We start from the raw sequence: 23,177 nt of genomic DNA on the forward strand, positions 1-23,177 counted from the left end.
TGTATCTTATTGCAATGTGTGGTTTGTGTTTCCTTCCTTCTTGGGCGTGTGTGTGTGTGTGTGTGTGTGTGTGTGTGTGTGTGTGTGTGTGTGTGTGTGTGTGTGTGTGTGTGTGTGTGTGTGTGTGCGTGTGCGCGTGCGCGTGTCTATAGGACATGGAGAGAATGGCCATGTTAAATCGGAGGATGAAAGGCGGAGGAGGTGTCGGACCGATGCACCCAGGCATGTATGGAGCAGGTAGGACCTTCCATGCATCCATCAGTATATCCCTCTCCACCTTCAAAAAATCTATCACTTTTAGCTTATGATGGCCTGGTATATTGTTGTTGTACTGAATTGATTCAGGATTGTTTTTAGTCTTTTTATATTTCCCCATTTCTTATATCTCAATTTAGCCATTTTGCCAATTTCCACTTCCCCTTGTTCAGCCCCCTACTGCAGTGATTCAAAGTGGGGTCCACGCACCCTCAGGTTTCCTTGAGGGGGTTCTAAATGCACTCTTACAGGTCTGAGAGTGTACAAATGGAACCAAATGGACCCTCATTGATGTTAAAGTTTAGGCGGCGCAGATGGCCAAGTCTACCATAATAGGCTCCGATGCTCTGACAGCACGTCCTGTGTTCGATTCCCAAGGCTGCTGGACCATTGCTGCACGTCAATCTCCACTGTACTATCATTAAAGGCAGAAAAGCCTATTTATAATATATATATATAAAACATATTTAAAAGTTTGAGAACCACTGCCCTACTGAACACTGAACAGGCACGCGCATCACTCCCTGGCAGTCTGTCCACCCAATTGTGCCCATTGGGGTGTCCAGAGAAGCCAGGAGGAATCAAACCCTTAGCGGTAAAGAAAGCGTGGTGGTAGTCCTCCCGTTGGGCGTCTCACTAGCAGGTTAGTCAGTTAGGATACAACTGATAACACACAGAAATGTGCGTGGGGAGGAATTCATTGGCATAACGACTACATTGGGAAGAAAATGGGGTAAAAATAATTGGCTACTCTAAATTAATAATACATAAATAAAAACTAGAAATGCTAATTCTATTTTCCAGGTATGCCGATGACAATGCCAGGCTATGCGATGGGTAAGTGAGGGGAGTCAATCTGTTATTTTATAGGGGGGAACTGTCTTGTTTGGATACAGCAACATAATCCCCTTGTTTATCTATCGAGTCCATCTATCGTACAACATGGCTTTATTAAATATGTCCATTTTTGTCCTTATCACACAATATTGGACAGGTTAATAAGCACTTGTGTGTCTTTGTATTGCTCAGTTTTCTGTATGGTCTCTACTCTCTATCCAGGAATGCCCACGTATGGTGCCAGTCATATGATGCCAACCATGCAACGTAATGCATAAACATAATGATTTCATTATTATTATTATTATTACATTAACATGTAACATACAGAATGCAGTGTTTCATGCTGTCCGTTATTATCTGCAGCTATGATGATGCCCCAAGTTGCCATGCCTGCTGTTGACCCTGGGCAGATGGCAGCAACACAGCAGGCCCTCATCAACCAACAGGCCTTTCTCATGGTGAGACAGGGTGTCTGACTCTGCATGTAACAGCAATACAAAATGAGGTCATGAATAAACATCCCATGGTGGCTCAACCAGCGAGTGCACTACCACATGCTCTGTGTGAATTGTGAGGACCTGGCTTTCATTCACCCTCCTCTTCCTCTTCCCTGTTACACAGGCCCAGCAGATGACCATGCAGGCGATGACTTTGTCCCAGCAGCAGACCCAGGAGCAGAAGCGCCAGTCTGAACGCCGTCCCACCAGCTCCAGGCACTATGAGCCAGAGGTGTGTGTATGTCTGTGTGTATGTATGCGTGTGCTCATGTGCGTGAGGGATAGCATGTTCCTCCACACGCGTTAGGTCCTCCAGGTATATAAATAATGTGGCTCACGAATCCATGAGGTTCTCTTCACTTGCCTCCTCTATACAAACATGGGAGGAATTTGAAAAACAAGGAGGAAATTAAAAAACAAAACAAAAAAACATTTGTATTAATAATGGTATATCTTTTGTCAAAGACAGCATTTCATATTGAGCTTGTGTGGGTAGTACTGAATGCATGTATTAAAGCGTTGTAACTCATACAGACTAGTACAGTATATAGTATAGTGTATATACATAGTAAATACCTGTATATAATTTATATTCCACCTACAGCCAGAGATTGACCACACTGAGCCTAATGATCTGGAGTCTTTCAGGGATAGGAAGCATTACTTCCAGAAGATCTGTAAGTGGCACAGTAACACCGTTGTGTACTGAGTGTAATATACCCAGCTTGCTTGATAATTGATGTTACACTGCAGATCATTAAGGCATATCATGTTCTCATCGTCACCCCTCCAGCCAAACAGCCAAAACCTCGGCCCACCCCAGTCAGCCCGCCAAGACAGCAGCACTCCCCTTCGCCACCTCGGCCACCCCCGCAGACAGCCCCTAAGCCTCAGGGTAAGCACACGAAGATGAACTGGTCTCCTTTCCAAGACTGCTTTGTAGAACTTGATAATGTTGCCTTACCATTTTCATACAGAAGGATTGATAGGTTAGGCCCAACTTGTTTGTTCTTTTCTTATGAGGTAATGATTGTTTGGACCCATGGTTTTTCTTCTTTGCCATTTTTTTTTAATTGTTTGCTTTGTTTATTTTCAGGATTTGTTGTTTTGTTTATTTTGTTTTCTTTAACTCCTTCAGCGCCACCTGGTGGTCACCAGTTTAGGCTCTGAGTGCCAATTATCCCATTATAAAAAAAGAGAGGGCGTTTTTAAAAAACTGTAAAAAAAAAAAATGTAAAAAAGAAAATACGTCTTTACGGGCATGGCAACCAGTGCATAGTTGATTTAGATACGGGAATACGTCCCTGGCACTTAAACAGTTGGGCTAGTTTATAGTAGGACTATATACAGATTATACACTGTATATAATCGTATTCTCACTCATTTCTTCAACCTTTACTTCAAATGTATAGTTAGTCAGTAGTCACACTTCATTCTTGTACAATAGGTTAGTAGTCACTCTCCGATCCTTCTCGTCTTGACAGCGAGACGTCCCGCCTCACCTCCCACCAGAGAGACTGACTCTGCTAGGCCGACTCCTGCCCCATTCTCCGGCTCCAGCGACGAACCCACCTCCAGCATCCGAGACATCATCAAACAGTACAACAACAGAGCTGCCCAAGAACCCGCGCCTTTTGAGCCTGTTAGGTCAGAGTCAAAGCTCCCCCAAACCCATCTTGCGGTGAGCTAGATGTATGCTGGGACAAAGAAGGCCATGCTTATGGAGCTGGAAAAAAGGGGGGAAACTAAACAAAAGAAAAACCTAATGCACCCTTCCTTTTTAATATCCAGATTTTTAAAGTTCATGATCCCCTGACAAAAATAGGAATGGAAGTCCATTTCATAGACTTGAAATTAGTGAATCTTTATGGTTTGCCAGTACCACCTCGTGTAAATGTGTACACCGCTCACTATTCTTCATGTCAAATTAATCTCTAATAGAAAATGGCCAAATATCTTAGCTTAAATACTTTTTACATAACCCTGCACTGCATTGGCTAGTGCAGTGTTGGCTGTTGGAAAGTTCGCATCAATACAAGGAAAGTTCGCATTAATACAAATTATTTATTTATTACAGTACAGTTTATTTTTCCTGTCTTTACAGAGTTCCTGGTATCCATTTTGTGAAGAAAAATGACCCAAAAGAGGAAGCTCTAGCTAAGCTCAGAGGACAAAAGGTCCAACCACAGAAGGTGAGGATCGTCAGTACCAAATAATAGTCACAATATATGAGAAAAACAAATGTGTTCGAGAGCTCTGTCTTCCACCTGACTTTGATTTCTCCTCTCCCCCTGCTAACTGCTCACAAAAGCAGTGGGCACCTCCTCCAGTGAAAGCCAAGGTGAAGCAGCCTCGCCCTCCACCCGATAGACCTCCTACACCACCTTCTCCTGCCTCCAGTAGGGGTCCTCGTTCCATCTCCCATAGTATGAGACAGAAGCAGCGCTCCCTGGCTGATCTCTTCGGCTCCCAGCGCTCCCAGAAACCCCCGTCTGTCCCCCAAGACAACGCACCAGCACCACCACCTCCAGCCCCTATCCCTCAGACCATCCCAGACCCACCCCCCATGGCCGCCCCTGAGCTCAGTAGGTGCCCGACTGCCCGTCCCCCAAAACATAAGCTCTTAGCTTCACTTATAGCTCTCATGAAATAGACATAGTTATATCATTCCAGTTAATTAAAAGCCCTATAGTACACTAATGGTTTTTTAAAGAAAGAAACAAAGTGGTTCACATCAAAAGATCTCATACATTTTTCAGACATAAAAAGGTATTTTTATGTAGCATTTATTTAGATGAATGTGAGTTCCAGTTATATTGTAGCACACATTTGTTTATTAACACTATTTGTGGCTAGTTGAGTGGCTGCAACAACTTCAGGTGTGACATGGGCAAATGGACATGGACAAAATACAAATACTGGGTCAAAAAATGTATCTAAATACAAAATACAAATACTGGTCTGAGAAATGTATTTGAGATACAAATACGTATTTTGTATTTTGAAAATAAATGAAAATAATTTTTCATGAACATGTGTATAGTGTATATAGTAAATTAATAATTGATTGCCAAATATTAAATTAATGACCTGTCAGAATGTCTAATACATTGAAGATTATTAAGAATGATACACTTTATATTTTAAGCAACTTGAAGATGTGAGCCTTGTGAGGTAAGTCTCCAACAACTGAAGGCCCGCCCTACTCTGCCTCTCATTTGTGGTTCAATTTGAGTGTGTAAGCCAATCAGAAGGCGGAATATAAGTGACAGTGTTGTGTGTATGGGTGCGTGTGTTTTGCCCCTACAGTTTAAACCTGAGGCAGTGTAAATGTTTAACATGTGTCCATTTGAGAATAAAATTACATTAAAACAAAAAAAGTATTTTATGTATTTGAAATACAGAAAATACTCAATCTGAAAGTATTTAGATACAAAATCTAATTTCTTCCATCCCAGCGAAATACAAATTTCAAAATACAAAAAAGTATTTCAAATACGTATTTCAAATACATGTATTTCAAATACTGCCCATCTCTAAAAACAACGAGACAGCATAGTTTTGGGTTGCTGCGCTGTACAAAAGCTAAATGTCACTATATTTAGCCTTTTAAAAACATTATTGTGCGCAAAGCTCTTAAAATGACACGTTATGACTATGAGGCATAATGTTATGTTATGTTATCCCAAGATCCATAGGATTTGACTTTTTTTAACAGGTACAGTTATTATTCAATTTTTAATCTGTTCTGGTGTGCAGAGCCCATGTCAGAAGAGGATGGCGTTCGCTCTCAGCTGTTCAGATTCTCTGCTAGTGTCTCCTTCTCCTATGCAGCCATGCCTGGGAAACTGTTCCTACGCAAAGAGGTTAGAGTGCGCACGCATGCACCAGTTGCACGCACGCATGCACGCACAAGACAATGTGCACACTGTTTTTAGCATCTGCATGTTATTTTTAGATAGATAATTACATTTCACAAACGCATACAAATATGTGTGTTATTTTGTCTAATATATACAGGTTTTCTATCCCAAAGAGAAGTTCAACCGCCCCTACATCCTTAATCTGTTATGTGAACAGGTTTGTAATTGTGAAGGTTGTTCCATCATAATTCACCAGACATTCACCAGTTACTAGTCATTCACAGCTCATTCATTCCTCTTGTGTGGTGTTTAGATCATGAGGGACACCTACTCCCACAGCTGTTTGAGGATCACCAGAGAGGAGAAGAGAAAGATGAAAGATCTACTGGGTGAGAACACATCAGAAGACAACATGATATCATATGACTGGGTGTGACTGGCTAACAATTGTCCTCTAAAAATATGGTCATAGTGGTTCAGATTTCAGCATTCTAGGGTGATGCCTGTTGGGAACGCATGACTCTTCAGTTATGTAATACCAGTTACCGTTGTCAGAGTACTTCAGTATCCAGTATCCATTATCATCATAGTACTTGGAAGCCAGTCTATGACATAATTAAATACATAATGTGTTCAGAATGCATGCCTCTTCGGTTATTCAACATCCGTTGTTGTCAGAGGAGGCCACTGTCTAAGACAAGTATAAGTATAAGTCAGTTGGTCCTCAACATATGCAGCCAGGGGTCACACTCAAAGACACACACACACACACACACACACACACACACACACACACACACACACACACACATACACACACAGAGACACACAGAAATGCAAAAGGAATCTGCACACCAAACTTTTAACGTTTAAAGGGAAAACAAAATCACAATATGTCATAAAAAAGCTTCATGTAAACACCATGAACACCTGGTTTGTCTGGCCACAGTTTGTTTGTAGAACATAGTTGTCTGTAAATGTTACCATTGATCACATCATAATTTCATCATAATCTCATCCACTGCTTCTCTTCTGTAGCGAGTTTTCACGTGGGCACCACAATAAGCACCATCCAGGATGACAACATGAAGAAGAGGATAGTCATCGCTGCTCGAGATAACTGGGAAAACTACTTTTCTCGCCTGTTCCCTGTGAAGGTAAGCGCTGGTACAGTATCTTGAATTTCTGCACACACACAGCCGGAAACACATATGACAACTTAATATGTTCATGGATCAAATCGGCTGCCGAGCAAATCAAACAAACCCATGGGACAATGAACCAGAACAGGAAAAAAGTACATTAACTTCAGATAACCTAGGACTACAGTTATGCTCATAGCCGATAATGTGTTTGGTTTTATTAGTCAAATATTCCACTAAATTAGTCAAAAATCGTATTCAATGTGCACATACTGTATGTAAATATATGTATGCGTATCTTCTTGTTTTAGGCCGATAGCGGTGATGCTCAGGTATTGGGTATTTCTCATCGTGGGATTCGTTTGCTGAAGATTGTCAGAGCATCAGGCATCAACCCCAAACACCTCCATCTGCTAAAGAGCTACAGGTATGTCGGTGCACAACGTTGTTGTTTACAGTATTACATTCACCCGTGCGGATGTCGGATGTAAGTATAAACTCAAAGTGTGTGTGTGTGTGTGTGTGTGTGTGTGTGTGTGTTATAGTTTTGCTGAGCTGCTGTCTGTGGAGCTTCAAGGGGCTGACGCAGTGGAACTGGAAATGAAGAATGAACAGCTGAAACTACAGTCCTCCAGAGCACCTCAGATCACCTTCATGATCCAACACTTCAGCAGGGAACTCATCAAGGTATTTTCCTCACACTCACCTTCAACCTGTTCAGCATTGACCCTTATGACCATGGCATCGCATGGATTCCTTCTTCGGCTAGTAAAGCCATTTTGAAGTACCATTGCAGAAGCGTTTTCAACCTTTCAGCTTACCTACGATGCTGTCTCACCATTCAGGACTCAGGCCACGTGGTCGCTCTGAAGAGCTTTGTGACTGATGACAAGAGCCTGCTCACTTTTAGCAAGGGTGATGTCATCAAGCTTCTACCAATAGAAGGACTTCAGCCAGGTGAGGTCATCATAAGGCTTTCAGATTTGTAAGTGCACTCAAAAAGCAGTAGAGAAGAGAAGACCACGTGCACATGTGCAGCTCAATGGTGGAGCTGTCGTCACCTTGCGACCGGAGGAATACAACATGCACAGACTGTGAAACAAATATTATAATAATTTATAATATTACTCGATACATTCGACATTTCAGATTATTTCAGATCATTTAAATTCCACATCAAATTAATCGGAAAGGCGTACTTCTTTTTTAAAATCCTATCAAACGTAAGCCATAATGTTATATTGACATCAATACATTCATTAATGTATTCTTATTATGTAATTCTGGTGTGTCGTTCTGAAGACGTCATGTTTGGGAACCATACTGGAGATAATATCTGATGTTCCACTCACTTGCATTTTATATACTTTTACCCTCTTGCAGGCTGGAGTTTTGGCACAGTTGGAGGGCGCTCAGGGCTTTTCCCCAAAGACGCCACTCAGCCATCGGCCGCCCCAGACTACCACTGTGTCCATCTCGACCGAAGAGATGAACGGAGGAAAAGCATGCGAGCTGGTCGGCCTACCAGGCCTCCAACCTCTAGGCCATCGCCCAGTGCCGATTCAGGCTTGCACAGCAGAGATGGCTCAGTCCAGGGCTCTGAGATGGACTATCTACAGTACACCATGGCTGACTTTGCAATGAAATACTTCAGGTAAACGAATCAGCAAGTTGGTTCTGGTCGGATTGAGTAAGGTTTGTGATTTCTGATTTACAACGTTCATGTGCTGTGTCATGATTTTCTGAAACTCTTCACATCACAGAGTGAAGGAAACAGGTGGACCAACTAGTTCATGGGACTTTTCAGAGATGGTGGAGCACACAGAGGTATGTAAGGCAGGACAGCAAACCTCAGCCTTCGTCATCCCTCATCACACATTTCACATCTAATGCAATATTGGTGTTATTTTTACTTAGGTCCTCCTAGAAGAATCCCTCATCTTTTACGATGACCCTGAAATGAATGAGTTGGCTGTCCAGTCCTTCTGTGGTGAGCTGCTATAAACTAATCTAGCATCCACATCATTACTACTCCTCTTGCTCTACCAGTTGGCTCATGTATTGCCTAATCGTACCCCCTGCCCCCCTCTTCTCTCCTCCCCTTTCTCTCTCCAGGGTTGATGCAATTCATGGGTGACATGCCAATGCAGGAAGACCTCACCCAGATAGACTGTTTGTTCTTCATCTTACAGGTCTGTGTTTACTCTTTCAAGAATGTCACTGAGCTGAATTAGAATTGAAAGACAATTCAATTGGTATTTTTAATCTATTGATGTGTTTCTGTTTTTCCTCTCTATTAGCTAGGGAAGGAGAAAGAGGCACTGCGAGATGAAATCTACTGCCAGATTATCAAGCAGACAACGACAAACTGTGTCAAGTGAGCACGTTTCATGTATTTTGTGGAATACTATACATGTGTGTGTGATCATAGCAAGTAAGTGTAATGGCTAAAAGAGTTACTACAATTTAACCCTCTGGTTGCCGTGTCCACAGGGAGCGTTGCACTCTGGGTTGGCGTCTGTTGAACCTGGCGACAGGCTTCTTCCCCTGCTCCAACATCCTGCTTCCGTATGTCAAACGTCATTTGCGAGACATCGCCCATGAGTCCACACACTCGTACCAAGGTACACACACAGAGACATCGCCCATGAGACCACACACTCGTACCAAGGTACACACACAGAGACATCGCCCATGAGACCACACACTCGTACCAAAGTACACACATAGAGACATCGCCTATGAGACCACACACTCGTACCAAGGTACACACACAGAGACATCGCCCATGAGATGAGACCACACACTCGTACCAAAGTACACACACAGAGACATCGCCCATGAGATGAGACCACACACTCGTACCAAAGTACACACACAGAGACATCGCTCATGAGACCACACACTCGTACCAAGGTACACACACGGATACTGTACAACCATCTATTTTTGATCTACCAGGTGATTAGATTGGGCTATTGAATTGATCAAGTTAAGTTGATCAAAAACAACCATTATTCATTATTATTGTTTGATGTGCATCAATAGAATCTATCTTACCTTTATTACACCCACACACACACACACACACACACACACACACACACACACACACACTAATTTATATTCATATGCCTTCAGAATTAGCCAATACGTGTCAAGACAACCTGCAGCGCACTCTCAATTATGGAGGTCGTCGTACCGTCCCCTCTCAAGCAGAGTTGGAAGCTCTCCTGGTAAAGTGAAAAGCAAATCCATGCACGTCTGTTACAACCCCATTTACCTTCAGTATGTTGCATGGCTGTCAGAACGGTCCTTGAGTCTGTCTGTCCACTCACAGGTGGGGAAACTTTCTCGTCACATCGCCATTCAGCTACCAGGTGGTGTGGATTTCCCCATCAAGATAGAGAGCTTCAGTGTAAGATTGATTAATCTGTTGCGTTATTCTGCTTGTCATCCCCACTCCTCTATGAAAACAATTTCGTGGTCTCTCATTAACACGAATAACCGTTTCTGCACAGGTGGCAGGGGAAATGGTGGCACAGTTCTGCACGGAGATGGGGGTCTCACAGGCTACAGAAGTCAGAGAGTTCTCCATCCATGTTAACTGGCCCCATGGTAAACATCTCTGACGAATGATTTGACCACCTTGTATTAATTTTAGTATTTATTGTCTTTAATCTTTTATTATTTCCACTTAATCCTGCTTTTTATTCTGAATGAAATGTGAATCCACCGCTCTCTTTCCCTCCTGTCCTCTCATCAGATGGAACGGTGCGCCCTCTCCACCCAGAGGAGTATCTGTTTGACTTCCTGGATGACAACTTTGTCATCTTGTCGTTAAGCCGAGTCATATGGAAGCAGCCTCTCTCCTTCTGCAGTGAACTCTATGTAGAGTTTCACTACCAACAGGTACACGCACGCATGCACGCACGCGAGTAGGTGCTAGGTGACTACCTGGTTGGGAATTTGCCGTTAGCTGGGACTGTCTAACCAGCTATCATTGTAAGTAAATCACACACATTTGTGTGTGTGTGTGTGTGTGTGTGTGTGTGTGTGTGTGTGTGTGTGTGTGTGTGCGCGTGCGTGTGCCGTGTGCGTGTGCGCGTGTGCACGCGTAGGTGCTAGGTGACTACCTGGATGGGAATTTGCTGTTGCCTGGCAGTGGCTCCCCCTTAGTCCAGCAGATGGCAGAGCTGTCAGCCCTGCAGCACCTGGCTCTGGGACTGTCTAACCAGATATCATTGTAAGTAAATCACAAGCATTTGGAATTCACAGACTTCAAAGAAAATGACCTTATACATACTCTCTGAGGCATGGGAATTCCCCCGTTATCTTTTCTCTCCTCTCCTTAACTCCCACTAAGGCCTGAGTTAAAGCAGTACCTCCCGCAACAGGATGGCATCAAAAGCAACCTTGAGGAAATTCACTCCTTCTTTTTGGGCCAGCTGGCTGCCATGGAATCCCTCACCCCTCAAGATGCCAAAATACGATTTGTTGGTGAGTTTGATTTCCTTTTATTTTCTGCTCTGCTCTGCTCTGCTAGATACTGTTCTGTTCTCATTTTTATTACATTCTAAATCAGACAATTAGAGTTACTAATCAGGTGTGAGATGTGTCTCTGTTCACTGTCCTCAAGAGTTTCTCAGCTCCATGCCCTTGTTTGGCTCCAGTACCTTCCTGGCTCAGAAGGTCAGCCAGCGTGGCTGTCCCTCGCCCTGTTTAGTGGCCATCAACCAGGAGGGGGTGCTATTCTGCCACCCCAAATCACAGGTAATTGACTAATTACTGTAAAATCAGTCTCTGCATAGTTCTATGCACAATAGCTTAGAAAAAGCAACGGCTTAAAACTAAAGGGACAGTTGAAGTATCGACTGAAAAAACCTTAACCACAAACTTCTACAGTTTCTGAACATATTTAATTGTTGGGACTGGGAGAGCACATATTTTTACTGTATGCCACAGACACACTGTGATATGTTGTTATTACCTTTGATTGCAGGAGAGGACATTTGTGATTCCACTGGTGGAAGTGCAGTCCATGCGTACAATTCGCCCTAAGAAACTAAGCAAAGTGCCAGCAGTGGAGATCAGTTATGGCATTCAAGGTCGTCCTAGAAAAGTCACCATTCAAGTCAAACAGGTAATGACTCCATCAACAATGGCAATGACTGTTATGTGGAACTGTCAGTTTGTCACAATTTGTGTCATTGTCAACTATGCCAAACAAACAAATAAACCCCAAGGCCCAGCAGAAAATAGACACAATAAGCAATTGCAAGTTTAGACAATAATCAATTGTGTGAAATTACATCGTGAAAGTGATAGGAGCACAGGTTGTACTGTCTCTCTCTCTCTTCCTGACCTCATACGTACCTTGTAAGCAGTGAGCAGCAGTGCACAGTAGTCATATTGACCTTAGCCTGGGAGGCAGACCATTTGGGGTCATTTATGATCCGGTCAGGAGCGAATGATGTCTTACGTTATGTTGTAGTCTGGTATGTGAGGCCGGAACCCCCAAACCAGAAATGTTCTTCAAGTACTTCTTGGAATAGTTTGTTTGTATATCCAGATTTTATTTCAACTCGTAGCGACTGGCAAAACTAAAAACAAACAGGGGGGACCTTTACTGTCTTTCTGTCTGTCTGTCTGACTGTCTATCTGACTGTCTATCTGTCTGTCTCTCCCTAAGGCCAAGGCACTGTGCCACATCCTTGCTGTAATTATGGAAGAGCTGGTACGGCCATCTATCAACAGCTCCATCTCAAGTCGACAGTAGACACGTCTACGCAGTGCACACACACACACACACACACACACACACGTATGACTGGAGTTAATTCACCTGTTAATCATTGACTTGTGTAACAAGAAACAAATGTTACTTTCTACCTGTTTATTTGTTTTTCTTTTATAGCCTAGTTTAATGAAACTGGATCAAATGTATATTTACTGAATACTTTATCCGATTGTGGAAATCAATTCACATATTTACATGCAATGCATACGTATACTGTACATATTCACATGTATTAACACACTATATGCAAAAAAGTATGAATACACGCTCACCACAATAAATGTCCTTGTTTTAAGTTATTTTAATGTAAATAGATGCTGATAATCATAATATTGTCTGATACAACTACACCAGGAAAGCATGAGGAATGCAAGTCAATTCATTATTGATTATTAGTTTGTTTTTAATATATTGAATACTTAATATTTTTGTTACATTTTAATAAAACATTCCTTATGTGTTAAATTAGTTTGTCAGTTGAAATGGAAAATAGCTTGTGATTATGTCTATATTATGATTTTATGTATATTATGGAAGGTATGTTTGTCTAAAAAGGGTAATACAGGAGGACTTATGATAAATGTATTAAATATAAAGATATCAAATAAATATTTTAAAATAAATATGTAAAGAGATGCTCAAATAAATCTGGGAAAAAAACGAGAGAGATGACCCAGTTGTTTGTCTCCTGGGACCCCAAGGCTCCGGGGAAGACTACATCGAAGCGGTACAGCTCTCCCAATGGATAGTGGAGCCCATACAGCGGTCACATTCCAGTACTGCCTATAAGTTATGTCAGCATCCTGGGCCCTCTGCAGGGGGCGTCTCGATCCTCCAGGATATCTGCTCCGCAGTCCGCATCCAGCTGGTTGGTCAACTTTTGACAGCTTTTACAGACTGGATGTGAGTGACTGACTCACTTAGGCGAACACGTACAGGTGTCTACACCTGTCAGCCTTTTTTTCTTGGGCATATAATATAATATAATATATAATATAAGGCAGACTCTTGTCTGTCAGCCTCTTTGATACTTGTGGGGGGAAGTTTGCTTCACTTCAATCAAAGCAAGCATAACAACAAAGACAAACTAGAAAATTCGCAATATAGCCTACGCACTATCGAAGTTCCGCCGTTCGAGTTTTCATCGGAAAGGTCCAGAAATCACGTGTACAGATTTTTGTGAGATTTGGAGAAAATACATTTTGCGAAAAGCAAAAAGTGTGTTTTGGACAAAATTCAAAATGGCCGAAAATCTGTCATGGCGTGGCCTATATGGGGAGATGCGTCATGACCCAAGGAATCCAGGGAAAAAAATAATTTTGATTTTACGACCTACGGTTCAAGAGTTATAAGCCAAAACGTAAAGTTATAGCGCCACCATGAGGCCGACCGATAAAATTATAAACTTATAGGTTAAATAATTTTAGTGATAAGTATGAATTTTTCCTCCAAGTTTTGTAACTATAGTGATTACAGTCTCCGAGGAAAAAATACTTGAGTGTGAATTTTTACATTTTCCCATTCATGTCAATGGGAATTTTTAATTCACTAATAAATTCATATCAATTAAACTATACAACATTTCTCTTAGCAAAACACAAGCACACGATTCCCGGTCAATTTGACATATGGCTCAAGTGTGTACAGTCAAAAGTTAAAAGTTAAAACTGTGGGACAAGTAGTGCGCCAAACTTTGTCTTACTCCAGGTAAATAATACGGAAAGTGTTAGGCCTACAGTTACTAGAGTCTGGTTGAACCACACTAACAAGAGAGGAACTCACGAAGCAAGGTAAAGGTTTCCAATTTCAAAATAGAGCTGTAGAATTTGCTAGGGAGGGGAATACAATCTCGCTCCTCTCTTATCCACCAATCAAAACAGAGTAAACTTCCGATCTGTCCAATGAGAGCACCGGAACACGTCTTTGCGTCAGTAAAACGCCCCGCCCCCGCCCTGTAGAGGGCTAGGTTGCTTGGGGGTTGCTCATGCTCAACTTAACATGGCTGTTCCATGGGGACGCTTCAGGCTGGGTGGATGTCTGACACACAAGTGAATATTTAAAGGACATTTCCCCCAAAGCAATACTAATCTGCTGGTGAGTGCGAAACTATATTATTATATACAACTCCAGGTGTACTATTGCAATGCAGCCCAGTACGCAGCAGCAGCTACTTTGACATCGAGTCGCCTGGCTAGCTTGTGCAAATAAAAAAGGCTACTACTAGCAAATACTGAGTGAGAGACACACGTTACAATAATTATTGAAGATGCTTCGACTGTCTGGTTTGAAGTGACTGACTGACAGTTGCTGTGTTGTGTCAATGTGTCAGCCTTTCAATGTTGGATCAAATCACTCAAAACGGGGGAAATCATTCGGTTTCCTCTTCTAGACTAGACAAACTCGCTAGCTAAAGCTGACAGGACAGCTAAGTAAAGCTAGTGGTCGTTGTAATGTAAACTATGCACGTTGATCCAAGAGGGAAAGTGACACCTGGCCTCAGACAGCCACAATAATATCACTGTCAGTCAGCAAAGCAGAAGATTAAAGCATGTCAGTGCGACGGGCACTGGAGACCAGGATTGGCAGCAGTTTCCTGCAGAATATGAGAACTTGCTTTTAACTATTTTAATGCATTTTCAAGTGTGCACTACTGGGCAAGTCCGTCATCTAAACAATGCATCGCCGCGTGTCTTTTTCATTGCACAGTTTTACTATTAGCAACACCATACAATATTTACTCATTTGTTTTAATTGCTTAATATTTATTTATTTGGCAGAATCTCCTTTGTTCTCATGTTTCTGTCTGGTGGCATTTTTTTTCTCTTCTCTGTTTGGCTGAGCACTGTCATCCCTGAGCCAATGGAGACTGCTGACTATGGGGTTTAGTGAGGTTCTTTTTGTCAGAGGAAGCTGCTTATGTGGTCAGTAGTACCATCAGTAGTCTGGGCCCCTTGATACCCTTTCAATGTCAATGAAACTATTATGTTGCCACCTGGGTTCACCTCAATCGCCTTGTTATGACAAGACAGGCTGAATGCGCTATAGAAGTAGATCAGACTGGTTTGACAAAGTTGTGGAACCTTTGTTCCACACCTTTGCCGTTTTTTTCCTTCTGGCCCACATTTCAAGGTTGCTTACTGAATTATGTAATAATGTGCACTCTCTTTTTTCCCCTTTCATCCACAGATCCATATATGCATGTAATGAAGAGGACACCCACACTTTGGCCAGACCTGAACTACAGTTAAATCTCCCAAGAAAATCTCATCTCCCAGACTCCCACAGTTCCACTGTTCCTGCAGGTCAGGGTGTTTCCTCCCATCAGACTGGCAGATCTGGCTGGGAGAGAGGTGGTGCTGCCAGCCAGGACCGAGGCTGCTCTGTCTTCCTCTGTCCTCGGCTGGGGGACTCGTGCAGTGGCTGTCTGTCAGAGACGGACGTTCGAGGACCACCCAGGAAGATTCTGTGTGCAGTGTCCAGCTCAGAGGGTGAAGACTGGCATTGAGACTCGGGCTCTGCCTGGTGTCATTGCAGGCTGATAGCGGAGCAGAGTATGTGGAGTGCTTCTGGTCGCCATGGAGCTGCAGGATAAGAAGCAGGTGCGTGCACTCTGTGTTTGAGTCGACATCTGCTAATGATAACTACCTGTCCTTGGGGTGGCCGAGTGTTTATGAAACAGGTCTTAGCCCTTGGGGTTTACTAACTAACCTGAGGAGTACACTCTGCTAATCAGCACATAGCACAGGGAACAGTAATGGCAATATATCTAGCCACAGAGATTCTTAAAAATATATAATTATGTATTTATTGACATCCTACACAGAGCACATCTGTTGTTTTTATACAAGACACAAGCAAAAGGAAAAACTATTTAGGCAGTTGGTAGTTAGTAATAAGGGAGCATAAGACATTAGAGAGTCAGGACTCAGTATTAAGGCTGCATAAGATAGTAGGTAGTCGGTATTAAGGGAGCATAATGCACAAAACCCACGGGAGCATAAGCACACAGACGCATGCTGCTTTTCTTCAGCTCCATGTTAATGAATGTACCCGCACACGGATGCCCGCACCTAAAATTTATTTTCCAACTCTGGGCAAAAAAAAGGTGACTGTGCGTATTCTCATAGACATTAATACATTGTATATAATAGGATGACCAGACGTCATCAATAATAGCACACAAACCTTTGGGTGCTATAAAGCGTGTCAAACCACATGTCCAACCTACAGTAGACACAGGATCTAAATATCTCAATTGAACAGCAGTGAGACCAAATGCAACCACCCCAATTGTATAAGTTATATTTTTGGTGGGTTTGGTGCGTAAGGCCGTAGGGAGACGGTAATAAGGTAATAGACTGTAATACTGTAAGGCAACATAATCCTATTTGTGATTGGTTGGATATTGGCATTATTTGCACATATCCACAGGGCTTTGCTTTGATGTAGTAGTCTCATCATCACTGTTCAACATTAATAATTACATAATAATCAAATTATATTGCAGTAATTTAAAGCTGCACTATGTACCTTTCCTGTTGTAACCTGGATTTGAACCCAGGTCCCCTGCTCAAGTGATGCTAATAGAGCCAAGCCAACACAAATTCTACAGTAAATGCAAGTTATATTTGTGCAAGACTGCAAGTGGTCATGGTTTAAAGTAAACAAGATAACCCAAGGGGTTATTGAAAAATACTGCAAGGTATATAGAGTCCCCCATTCCACAAAGACAATTAACGTTTTGAGAAAATGTGACAATATTGAGAAATATCTTCCTGTGGTCCGTAAATGATTGTGATATCACTATAGTCTAATCAGCTAGCACTATATCGCTATATCCCACTCCTCCTACTGTACACACACATGGATACAATGACATAATGAGTGTACTGGGGTGATGAAGAATAGATCTATTAATGTATAAGTGGAGCTCTTGTTTAAAGAGTAACGACTTATCACTGCGTCTCTCACCCTCCCTCCTCCGTTTCTGGCAGTTGATCAAACCATTCTATAGTTAAACACAGATATTATGTAGGAGAACTGGAGAACCTCACTGAGTCAGCACGCCATGCACATTGCACAGGGATGGAAAATGGCCAGCCCTTGGCCAGTTATTGCTAAGTTCAACAATGAGGCCATCTCTTTTTCCTCTCTGTGTTCAACACCTGTATGTAGCTTTCCATTTATGTAATCATTAACTCTTAGCAGTACAAGCTAAAAAATGTTGCCAGTTGCCACTAGCTCTCTTCCTCAGGGGAAACATGAGTATCCTAGAAGTCGTTGAGGTAGAGTAGGAGCTCTGCTTTCACTTTCCATGTGTAAATTACTTTTTGTATGCGTTTGTATGTTTGCCAAATCATATCTATTTAGATTACTGGACGTGGACATGTGACCATCATATTGCATAATAATTCCATGTGTCAGTGTCGGAATGGTATTATTATTGTGGAGCGACTGAGCGAGTAACTTTAATGTCTTTCTTCAGCAGTAGAAGTCCATTGTGCATTATGTGATCCTGGCAGAGAATCTGTACTTTTCTACTTTTCTGTCAAGATATGGGATGAGGGAGTTCAGTAATGGACACTTGACTTGTGCTGCATTTCTTACCCTCTCTCTCTCTCGCCTGCAGCTTCTTATATTCATGCTTGTCTTGCTCTTTTCTTGTTTGCCATCGTTCTCTCTTAAATACAATTTCCTCCCCTTTTCGCTGGACCTTCGTTCTGCATCCCTATTACCTCACTGCAGAATGCGCTTTGCTGGCAAAAGTGGAACAAAGCCCTACAAGGGTAATACGGGCCAGGTTGGCAATGGTCCTCTTGTTTAAAGAGCCTCTTTCGCTTTCTCTCCCTCTGCTCTGTCCATCCTGCTTTTTCTATTTCAGCTCCTGTCCTGTCCTCTCCTCTCCCTCTCTCTGTCTCTCTCTCTGAGCCAGCTGCTGAGCTGAACTGAAATGAACCGGGGTTTGTTTGGATGCTGGATTTGTCTACCTAGGCAGGCACCACTATATGGGGCCCAGAGAGGAGAGGGAATTGGGTGAGGTTTAAAGCATCATTGGCTGGTTCCCGTCTATAGAAATGAGTCAAATGATGAACAAGCAATTTCTCCTACATGGGCACTGTTTTTTAAGTTCCTAGAATATATAAATATTCTCCTCACACACCTTTTTATTGTCTCCACCAGGCCGAAGGCATGGGGGGAGAGTATGTTTTGCACTCCGTCCGTCCGTCCGTGTGTCCGTCCGTGTGTCTGTGTGTGTGTCCGTGAGCAGCTAATCTCGCCCACCGTTAACCCGGTCGATGCCAAATTTTGCACACACACTCCCTGGATGCCAACGATGAACCTCTGCCCCAAACTTTCCAGAACGGCCTGTTATAGCGCCACCAGGAGGCCGCTTTGTGCAAAACAAGTTTTTGCACAGTACAGTACACCTACAGATTTTGTCCAAACATCACGCAAATTGGTACACAGTCTCTGTAGAGCCATTCAACGAAACCGGTCTTTCAGATTTCTCAGACTCCATCCTGATTGGTTAAGATTGGCTTCCAAAGTTCACAGGAGTGCTCAGTTTCAAACAAAATGCTGCAAATCATGAACACATCGCGTGGTTTCCGTGAAATTGTGCACGCACATTCCCACTAGGCCGAGGACGAAATGCCACATGAACAATTTCAACTCAGCCTCAAGGTGGCGCTATAACTGGCCGAAAAGTGTTTTTACCTCTAACTGCACGGATCTGTGGATAATTTACTTTTGTTGCCCTTTTATCCAACCACCAGATGAAGGCAAGCTGCAATGTCCTACATTCCTATCCTGGTGGAGACCTGTGCCCAGAAGGGCACTTTTTCTAGTTTTATTTTATTTTTTAGCTCTGACTGGTGGTAGTAATAGTTTTGAGTGAGAGAGGCAGAGAAAGACAACGGTTTCTTTGTCAGGAGGAAGAGGACAGTATGTCGGTTGTCTTATATGATGTTTCCTCGCTGCATCCGTCAGCCTATTGGTGATTAGTGTAGGCAAGTCCGCAAAATGAGGCTGAGGTAAGCCTCTAGGCACTAAGTGCGAGAGTATGTGCCTGTGTATAATCCGCACGAGGCACGTGTTTGTTTGTGACTTTGTGTTATGCTTGTGGGTATCTGAGGTCAGGTAGTGGGCGTGCCCTATTATACTAAGACTGCTTAGGTTGGCTGTGTGTGTGTGTCAGTATTTAAGTCGGTCTTGAGGATTTTGTTGATGCTTTGTTTCTCTTGGGGAAATGGGCAGTTATTTATAGTGTATCTGTGTGGGATGTGACGTTTGAAAGCTGAACCCTGAGAATGTGTGTACATCAATGCGTTTTATATGTGTATGTGTGTTGTTCATGTTTCTATGTGGATACACGTCGTAGACAGAGGAGCATGAGTATGTGGGAAAGGACTGCATTCCTATTTATATTAGATAAGTACCCCCCCCCCCCCCCCCCCCCAAATATCACTTAATTACAGGCTAAACATTTCTTTTCCCAGCAGTATGGATAGATTATAGCCAGCCAGCCATAAACGGAATCAGTTAATCAGCCAGCATTACAGTATTTCATATTTATTTTCTAGTTTTTTAAACTCCTGGACTGTCATGCCAGATGTCTTGTGCACACTGCAATTAGGCCACAGAAGTATGTGTGTTTATTAAATGTAGGTTTAATATTGCAAAAATAATGAATGGAAGTCAATGGGGCCTGAAATGTTTGAGTCATACACATCAAACATTCTGCTAATAATATTGGATTTGTGTTAAAGTGTATTTCTCTATTTCAGACAAATATTCAATGGAAGTTCATGATCACACAAAACAATTGTGCCCCCCCCCCCCCTCCTGTTGTAACTCTGGAGACTCCCTAGGGTCCCCTGTTGAAGAATGCCTTAAGACATTCCCACATTCAGTTAACTAGGAAAACAACACTACATTTCTGCATTTTCCGGTGACCCAAACTGCATCCTGGAAAATATGCAAATATAGCGAAGCCAGCACTATCTTTGAAACTTAAATTTCCAATCATTCATATTTGGACTGTTTTCTAGTAACCCATTCTGTCGTGTGAGAATACAGAATACACATTTTACAGTGTTGACGACGGTATGTTGCAGGAGGAGGGGGCTGTGATCCGAGGCCTGTCTACAGGCCAGGCTCTGACCACGCTCAGGGATCAGCTGACCAGTCTGCTGGAACAAGATCAGAAGACCGCACGCAGACGAGTCTCTTTACAGGTAGGCATGCACAATTAGCAATTTAGGCATTTAGCAGACGCTCTTAATCCAGGGCAAATTACAGTAAACACTAAGCAAGTAAGCATACACAAGATAATATCAAATGCATAGAATGCATTTGATATGCATTGTAATCTGGGGTCATAGGTAAACCAATAACCTATTATTAGTCTCTAAAGTAAACAGTATAATATTAAAAAAATAAGAATAATAATAATCCCACCAACCTTTAAATCTTGGGTTAATGACGTTCGACATCATTTGACATTGGAGAAGATTCTCTACTCCACAAGAGGGTACGCTTTAAAAATCTCCACCAATCTCCACCTATTTTAACATATATTGAGAGGATGAATGCGGCTGACATCAACAATCCTTAATAAATCATAACACTGACCCCACTGTAATGGTTTTTATTTTATTTTAATTGCATTATTATTATTTACTTTTTTGTGTATTTTATTCATTCCTTCTATATTTGAATATGTATATTTGTATGTGCCTTTTATTTAAATTTATCTTTGTTAATGGTACGAGATAACGGGGTTGTGGCTCTTTCGGAGCGGGAACTCTGGGGGGAGGGAGGGGTAAAATACTATTTGTTATGTTATTTTTTACTCTTATTCGACTTGAAAATATGAATAAAGAAACTTTGATGAAAAAAAAGACCTGGTATCAGTCTACATATCATGCTATCTATCTAAATTACATTTCAGCCTTTGCATAAGCCTGCCAGGTCAAGGCTAGGGCAAGTGCTATGCCAAGAGCACACACCCTTACTGTATCTCCCCTCTACGAATAGCTGCAGAGCTCTTCATCCAAAGTCTTAAAACAAAGGTTCATGTTATGTCAGATGTATTACATAAGTTGATGCAAATCATAGTTTTCTGTTGTTTGTGTAACCATAGGAACGCTGGCTGAAGAGCTTCCTTTACCATCACAACCGTCCCTCCTGTCTCCATTGGCCAGGCGCTGCCCTCACTCTATTGGTGGTACTGGGACTGGTCTGTTGTCCTGGCAGCCAGCCGCAGGGCAGGTGGGTCACCTGAATGGAAATGGTTTTAGCGTTGAATATCTATGAAAGACTTGTCCCGGCTAATAAATTGTTAAAAGACTTATCCATGTGACTAAATGGGGTAGTAAGTTGGCCTTGACCAGTAACTCGGAGGTCACTGGTTAGAACACAGGAGGGTGTAATACTATCTGTATAGAGCGTCGCAGTCCCTCCCCCTTTCAGAAAAACGAGTGGCCCAGGAAATGAAAACCCAATGCATTCTCCCATAGGCATTTCTTATTTAATTTATTTAAAGACCTTTTAAGCGCCGTACGAAGCCAACTCTTGTCGTGACAAATCATGACAACACACACAATTTTTCGGGCCAAACAAAGAATTAGAAAGTAGAAAAGAACGGCAGGTTACAACACTTTTTTTGTTGTTTTTCTTCTTTGTAATTATTTGTTTGGCCCGAAGAATTGTGTGTGTTGTCATGATTTGTCACGACAAGAGTTGGCTTCGTACGGCGCTTAAAAGGTCTTTAAATAAATTAAATAAGAAATGCCTATGGGAGAATGCATTGGGTTTTCATTTCCCGGGCCACTTGTTTTTCTGAAAGACTGCGACGCTCTATACTGGTTGACTTTTGAATGGTTTTGCGTTATTGCATGCATACGCAAAAAAAACACGGACACTTAATTGCCTTGTGTGAACTGACAAATTGATTCTTTTGAATTCACCTGTGGGTGGCTCTTCTGTTCTCAGTACTGGCATGGAGCTGATGAATGCTGCTGCTCTTTTCCTGCTTCTCATCCTCAACCTGCTGCTGGTTGGCCGACAGGAGGAGCTCAAGAGTAGCGAGATGGTCAGACGCCTCAAGTTCATCATTGCACAGCTCAACGGTGAGAACTCAACTCTAGACTAGATTTTGATCCACAGTTTTTGGGGTTGTTGCCCCTACTATAGTGCCTGTTTGGTCATGGCACTGAGGGGATGGTGTAGACCGGGGGTTCTCAACGTTTTTGGCCTGGGACCCCCGGAAATGCTTTGTCCATGTATCGTGACCCACGCCCCGCCTTGCCCCGCCCGCCTCCCCACCCCAATACAAACTGCAATTTTTTTTTTTTATCACCAAATCGAAAGTATCCAAAACACAATTTAAAGTCTGAGATTTAACTCCCTCCTTTGATCTCACTTTTCTTTGAATTTCTCTATCTCCTCATTGAAACACTTTAATGTTCTTCTTGCCCCCCCCCCCCCCCCTTCCTCACTTCCCCACTAAAGACTATACTTCAGGGTGTGCAGTTGAGGCGATACGGTGGTCTCCGTCTCTCTACCCTGACCTGTACACTCCCTCGTCTCCGTCCTGGTCCCTCCACTGGACATACCGAGACTCCCAACTGGTCAACCTGCCCGTCAGTCTGCTTGTGGAAGGGGATGTTATAGCTTTAAGACCCGGACAAGAGGCGTTCGCTTCTCTCAGGGGGATCAAGGTTCGAACATGTGTTGATACTGTACACATACACATACACACATACACACACACACA

The 23,177-nt window shown here is 42.6% G+C and overlaps 2 protein-coding genes across 5 annotated transcripts in view; both read left to right on the plus strand.

The window, feature by feature from the left end:
• Window positions 1-15,936, plus strand: part of myo15b (myosin XVB) — a gene marked incomplete at its 3' end in the record, with an annotated part of 40,343 nt that extends 24,407 nt beyond the window's left edge. The window contains exons 35-66 of the mRNA XM_083787561.1: window positions 153-237; window positions 1,060-1,092; window positions 1,315-1,359; window positions 1,459-1,553; window positions 1,717-1,824; window positions 2,197-2,269; window positions 2,386-2,487; window positions 3,077-3,239; window positions 3,697-3,784; window positions 3,907-4,177; window positions 5,352-5,458; window positions 5,613-5,672; window positions 5,769-5,844; window positions 6,494-6,612; window positions 6,909-7,024; window positions 7,143-7,284; window positions 7,443-7,554; window positions 7,981-8,251; window positions 8,361-8,424; window positions 8,515-8,587; window positions 8,713-8,789; window positions 8,898-8,974; window positions 9,091-9,221; window positions 9,739-9,833; window positions 9,938-10,015; window positions 10,119-10,215; window positions 10,364-10,509; window positions 10,719-10,843; window positions 10,964-11,097; window positions 11,237-11,370; window positions 11,600-11,740; window positions 15,700-15,936. Coding sequence (XP_083643687.1) covers window positions 153-237; window positions 1,060-1,092; window positions 1,315-1,359; window positions 1,459-1,553; window positions 1,717-1,824; window positions 2,197-2,269; window positions 2,386-2,487; window positions 3,077-3,239; window positions 3,697-3,784; window positions 3,907-4,177; window positions 5,352-5,458; window positions 5,613-5,672; window positions 5,769-5,844; window positions 6,494-6,612; window positions 6,909-7,024; window positions 7,143-7,284; window positions 7,443-7,554; window positions 7,981-8,251; window positions 8,361-8,424; window positions 8,515-8,587; window positions 8,713-8,789; window positions 8,898-8,974; window positions 9,091-9,221; window positions 9,739-9,833; window positions 9,938-10,015; window positions 10,119-10,215; window positions 10,364-10,509; window positions 10,719-10,843; window positions 10,964-11,097; window positions 11,237-11,370; window positions 11,600-11,740; window positions 15,700-15,936 — 3,675 coding nt within the window. The remainder of the gene's footprint in view (window positions 1-152; window positions 238-1,059; window positions 1,093-1,314; window positions 1,360-1,458; window positions 1,554-1,716; window positions 1,825-2,196; window positions 2,270-2,385; window positions 2,488-3,076; window positions 3,240-3,696; window positions 3,785-3,906; window positions 4,178-5,351; window positions 5,459-5,612; window positions 5,673-5,768; window positions 5,845-6,493; window positions 6,613-6,908; window positions 7,025-7,142; window positions 7,285-7,442; window positions 7,555-7,980; window positions 8,252-8,360; window positions 8,425-8,514; window positions 8,588-8,712; window positions 8,790-8,897; window positions 8,975-9,090; window positions 9,222-9,738; window positions 9,834-9,937; window positions 10,016-10,118; window positions 10,216-10,363; window positions 10,510-10,718; window positions 10,844-10,963; window positions 11,098-11,236; window positions 11,371-11,599; window positions 11,741-15,699) is intronic.
• Window positions 14,384-23,177, plus strand: part of tmem94 (transmembrane protein 94) — a 31,914-nt gene continuing 23,120 nt past the window's right edge. For all 4 annotated transcript variants that reach the window (XM_083787755.1, XM_083787756.1, XM_083787757.1 and 1 more), the window contains exons 1-6: window positions 14,384-14,491; window positions 15,584-15,996; window positions 20,515-20,634; window positions 21,543-21,670; window positions 22,394-22,530; window positions 22,913-23,121. In XM_083787755.1, the coding sequence (XP_083643881.1) occupies window positions 15,973-15,996; window positions 20,515-20,634; window positions 21,543-21,670; window positions 22,394-22,530; window positions 22,913-23,121 (618 nt within the window). In that variant the 5' untranslated portion in view covers window positions 14,384-14,491; window positions 15,584-15,972. The remainder of the gene's footprint in view (window positions 14,492-15,583; window positions 15,997-20,514; window positions 20,635-21,542; window positions 21,671-22,393; window positions 22,531-22,912; window positions 23,122-23,177) is intronic.

This window comes from Protomyctophum parallelum (assembly GCF_964188405.1).
Source record: "Protomyctophum parallelum genome assembly, chromosome: 17".
In the NCBI taxonomy this organism is placed as follows: Eukaryota; Metazoa; Chordata; class Actinopteri; order Myctophiformes; family Myctophidae; genus Protomyctophum; species Protomyctophum parallelum.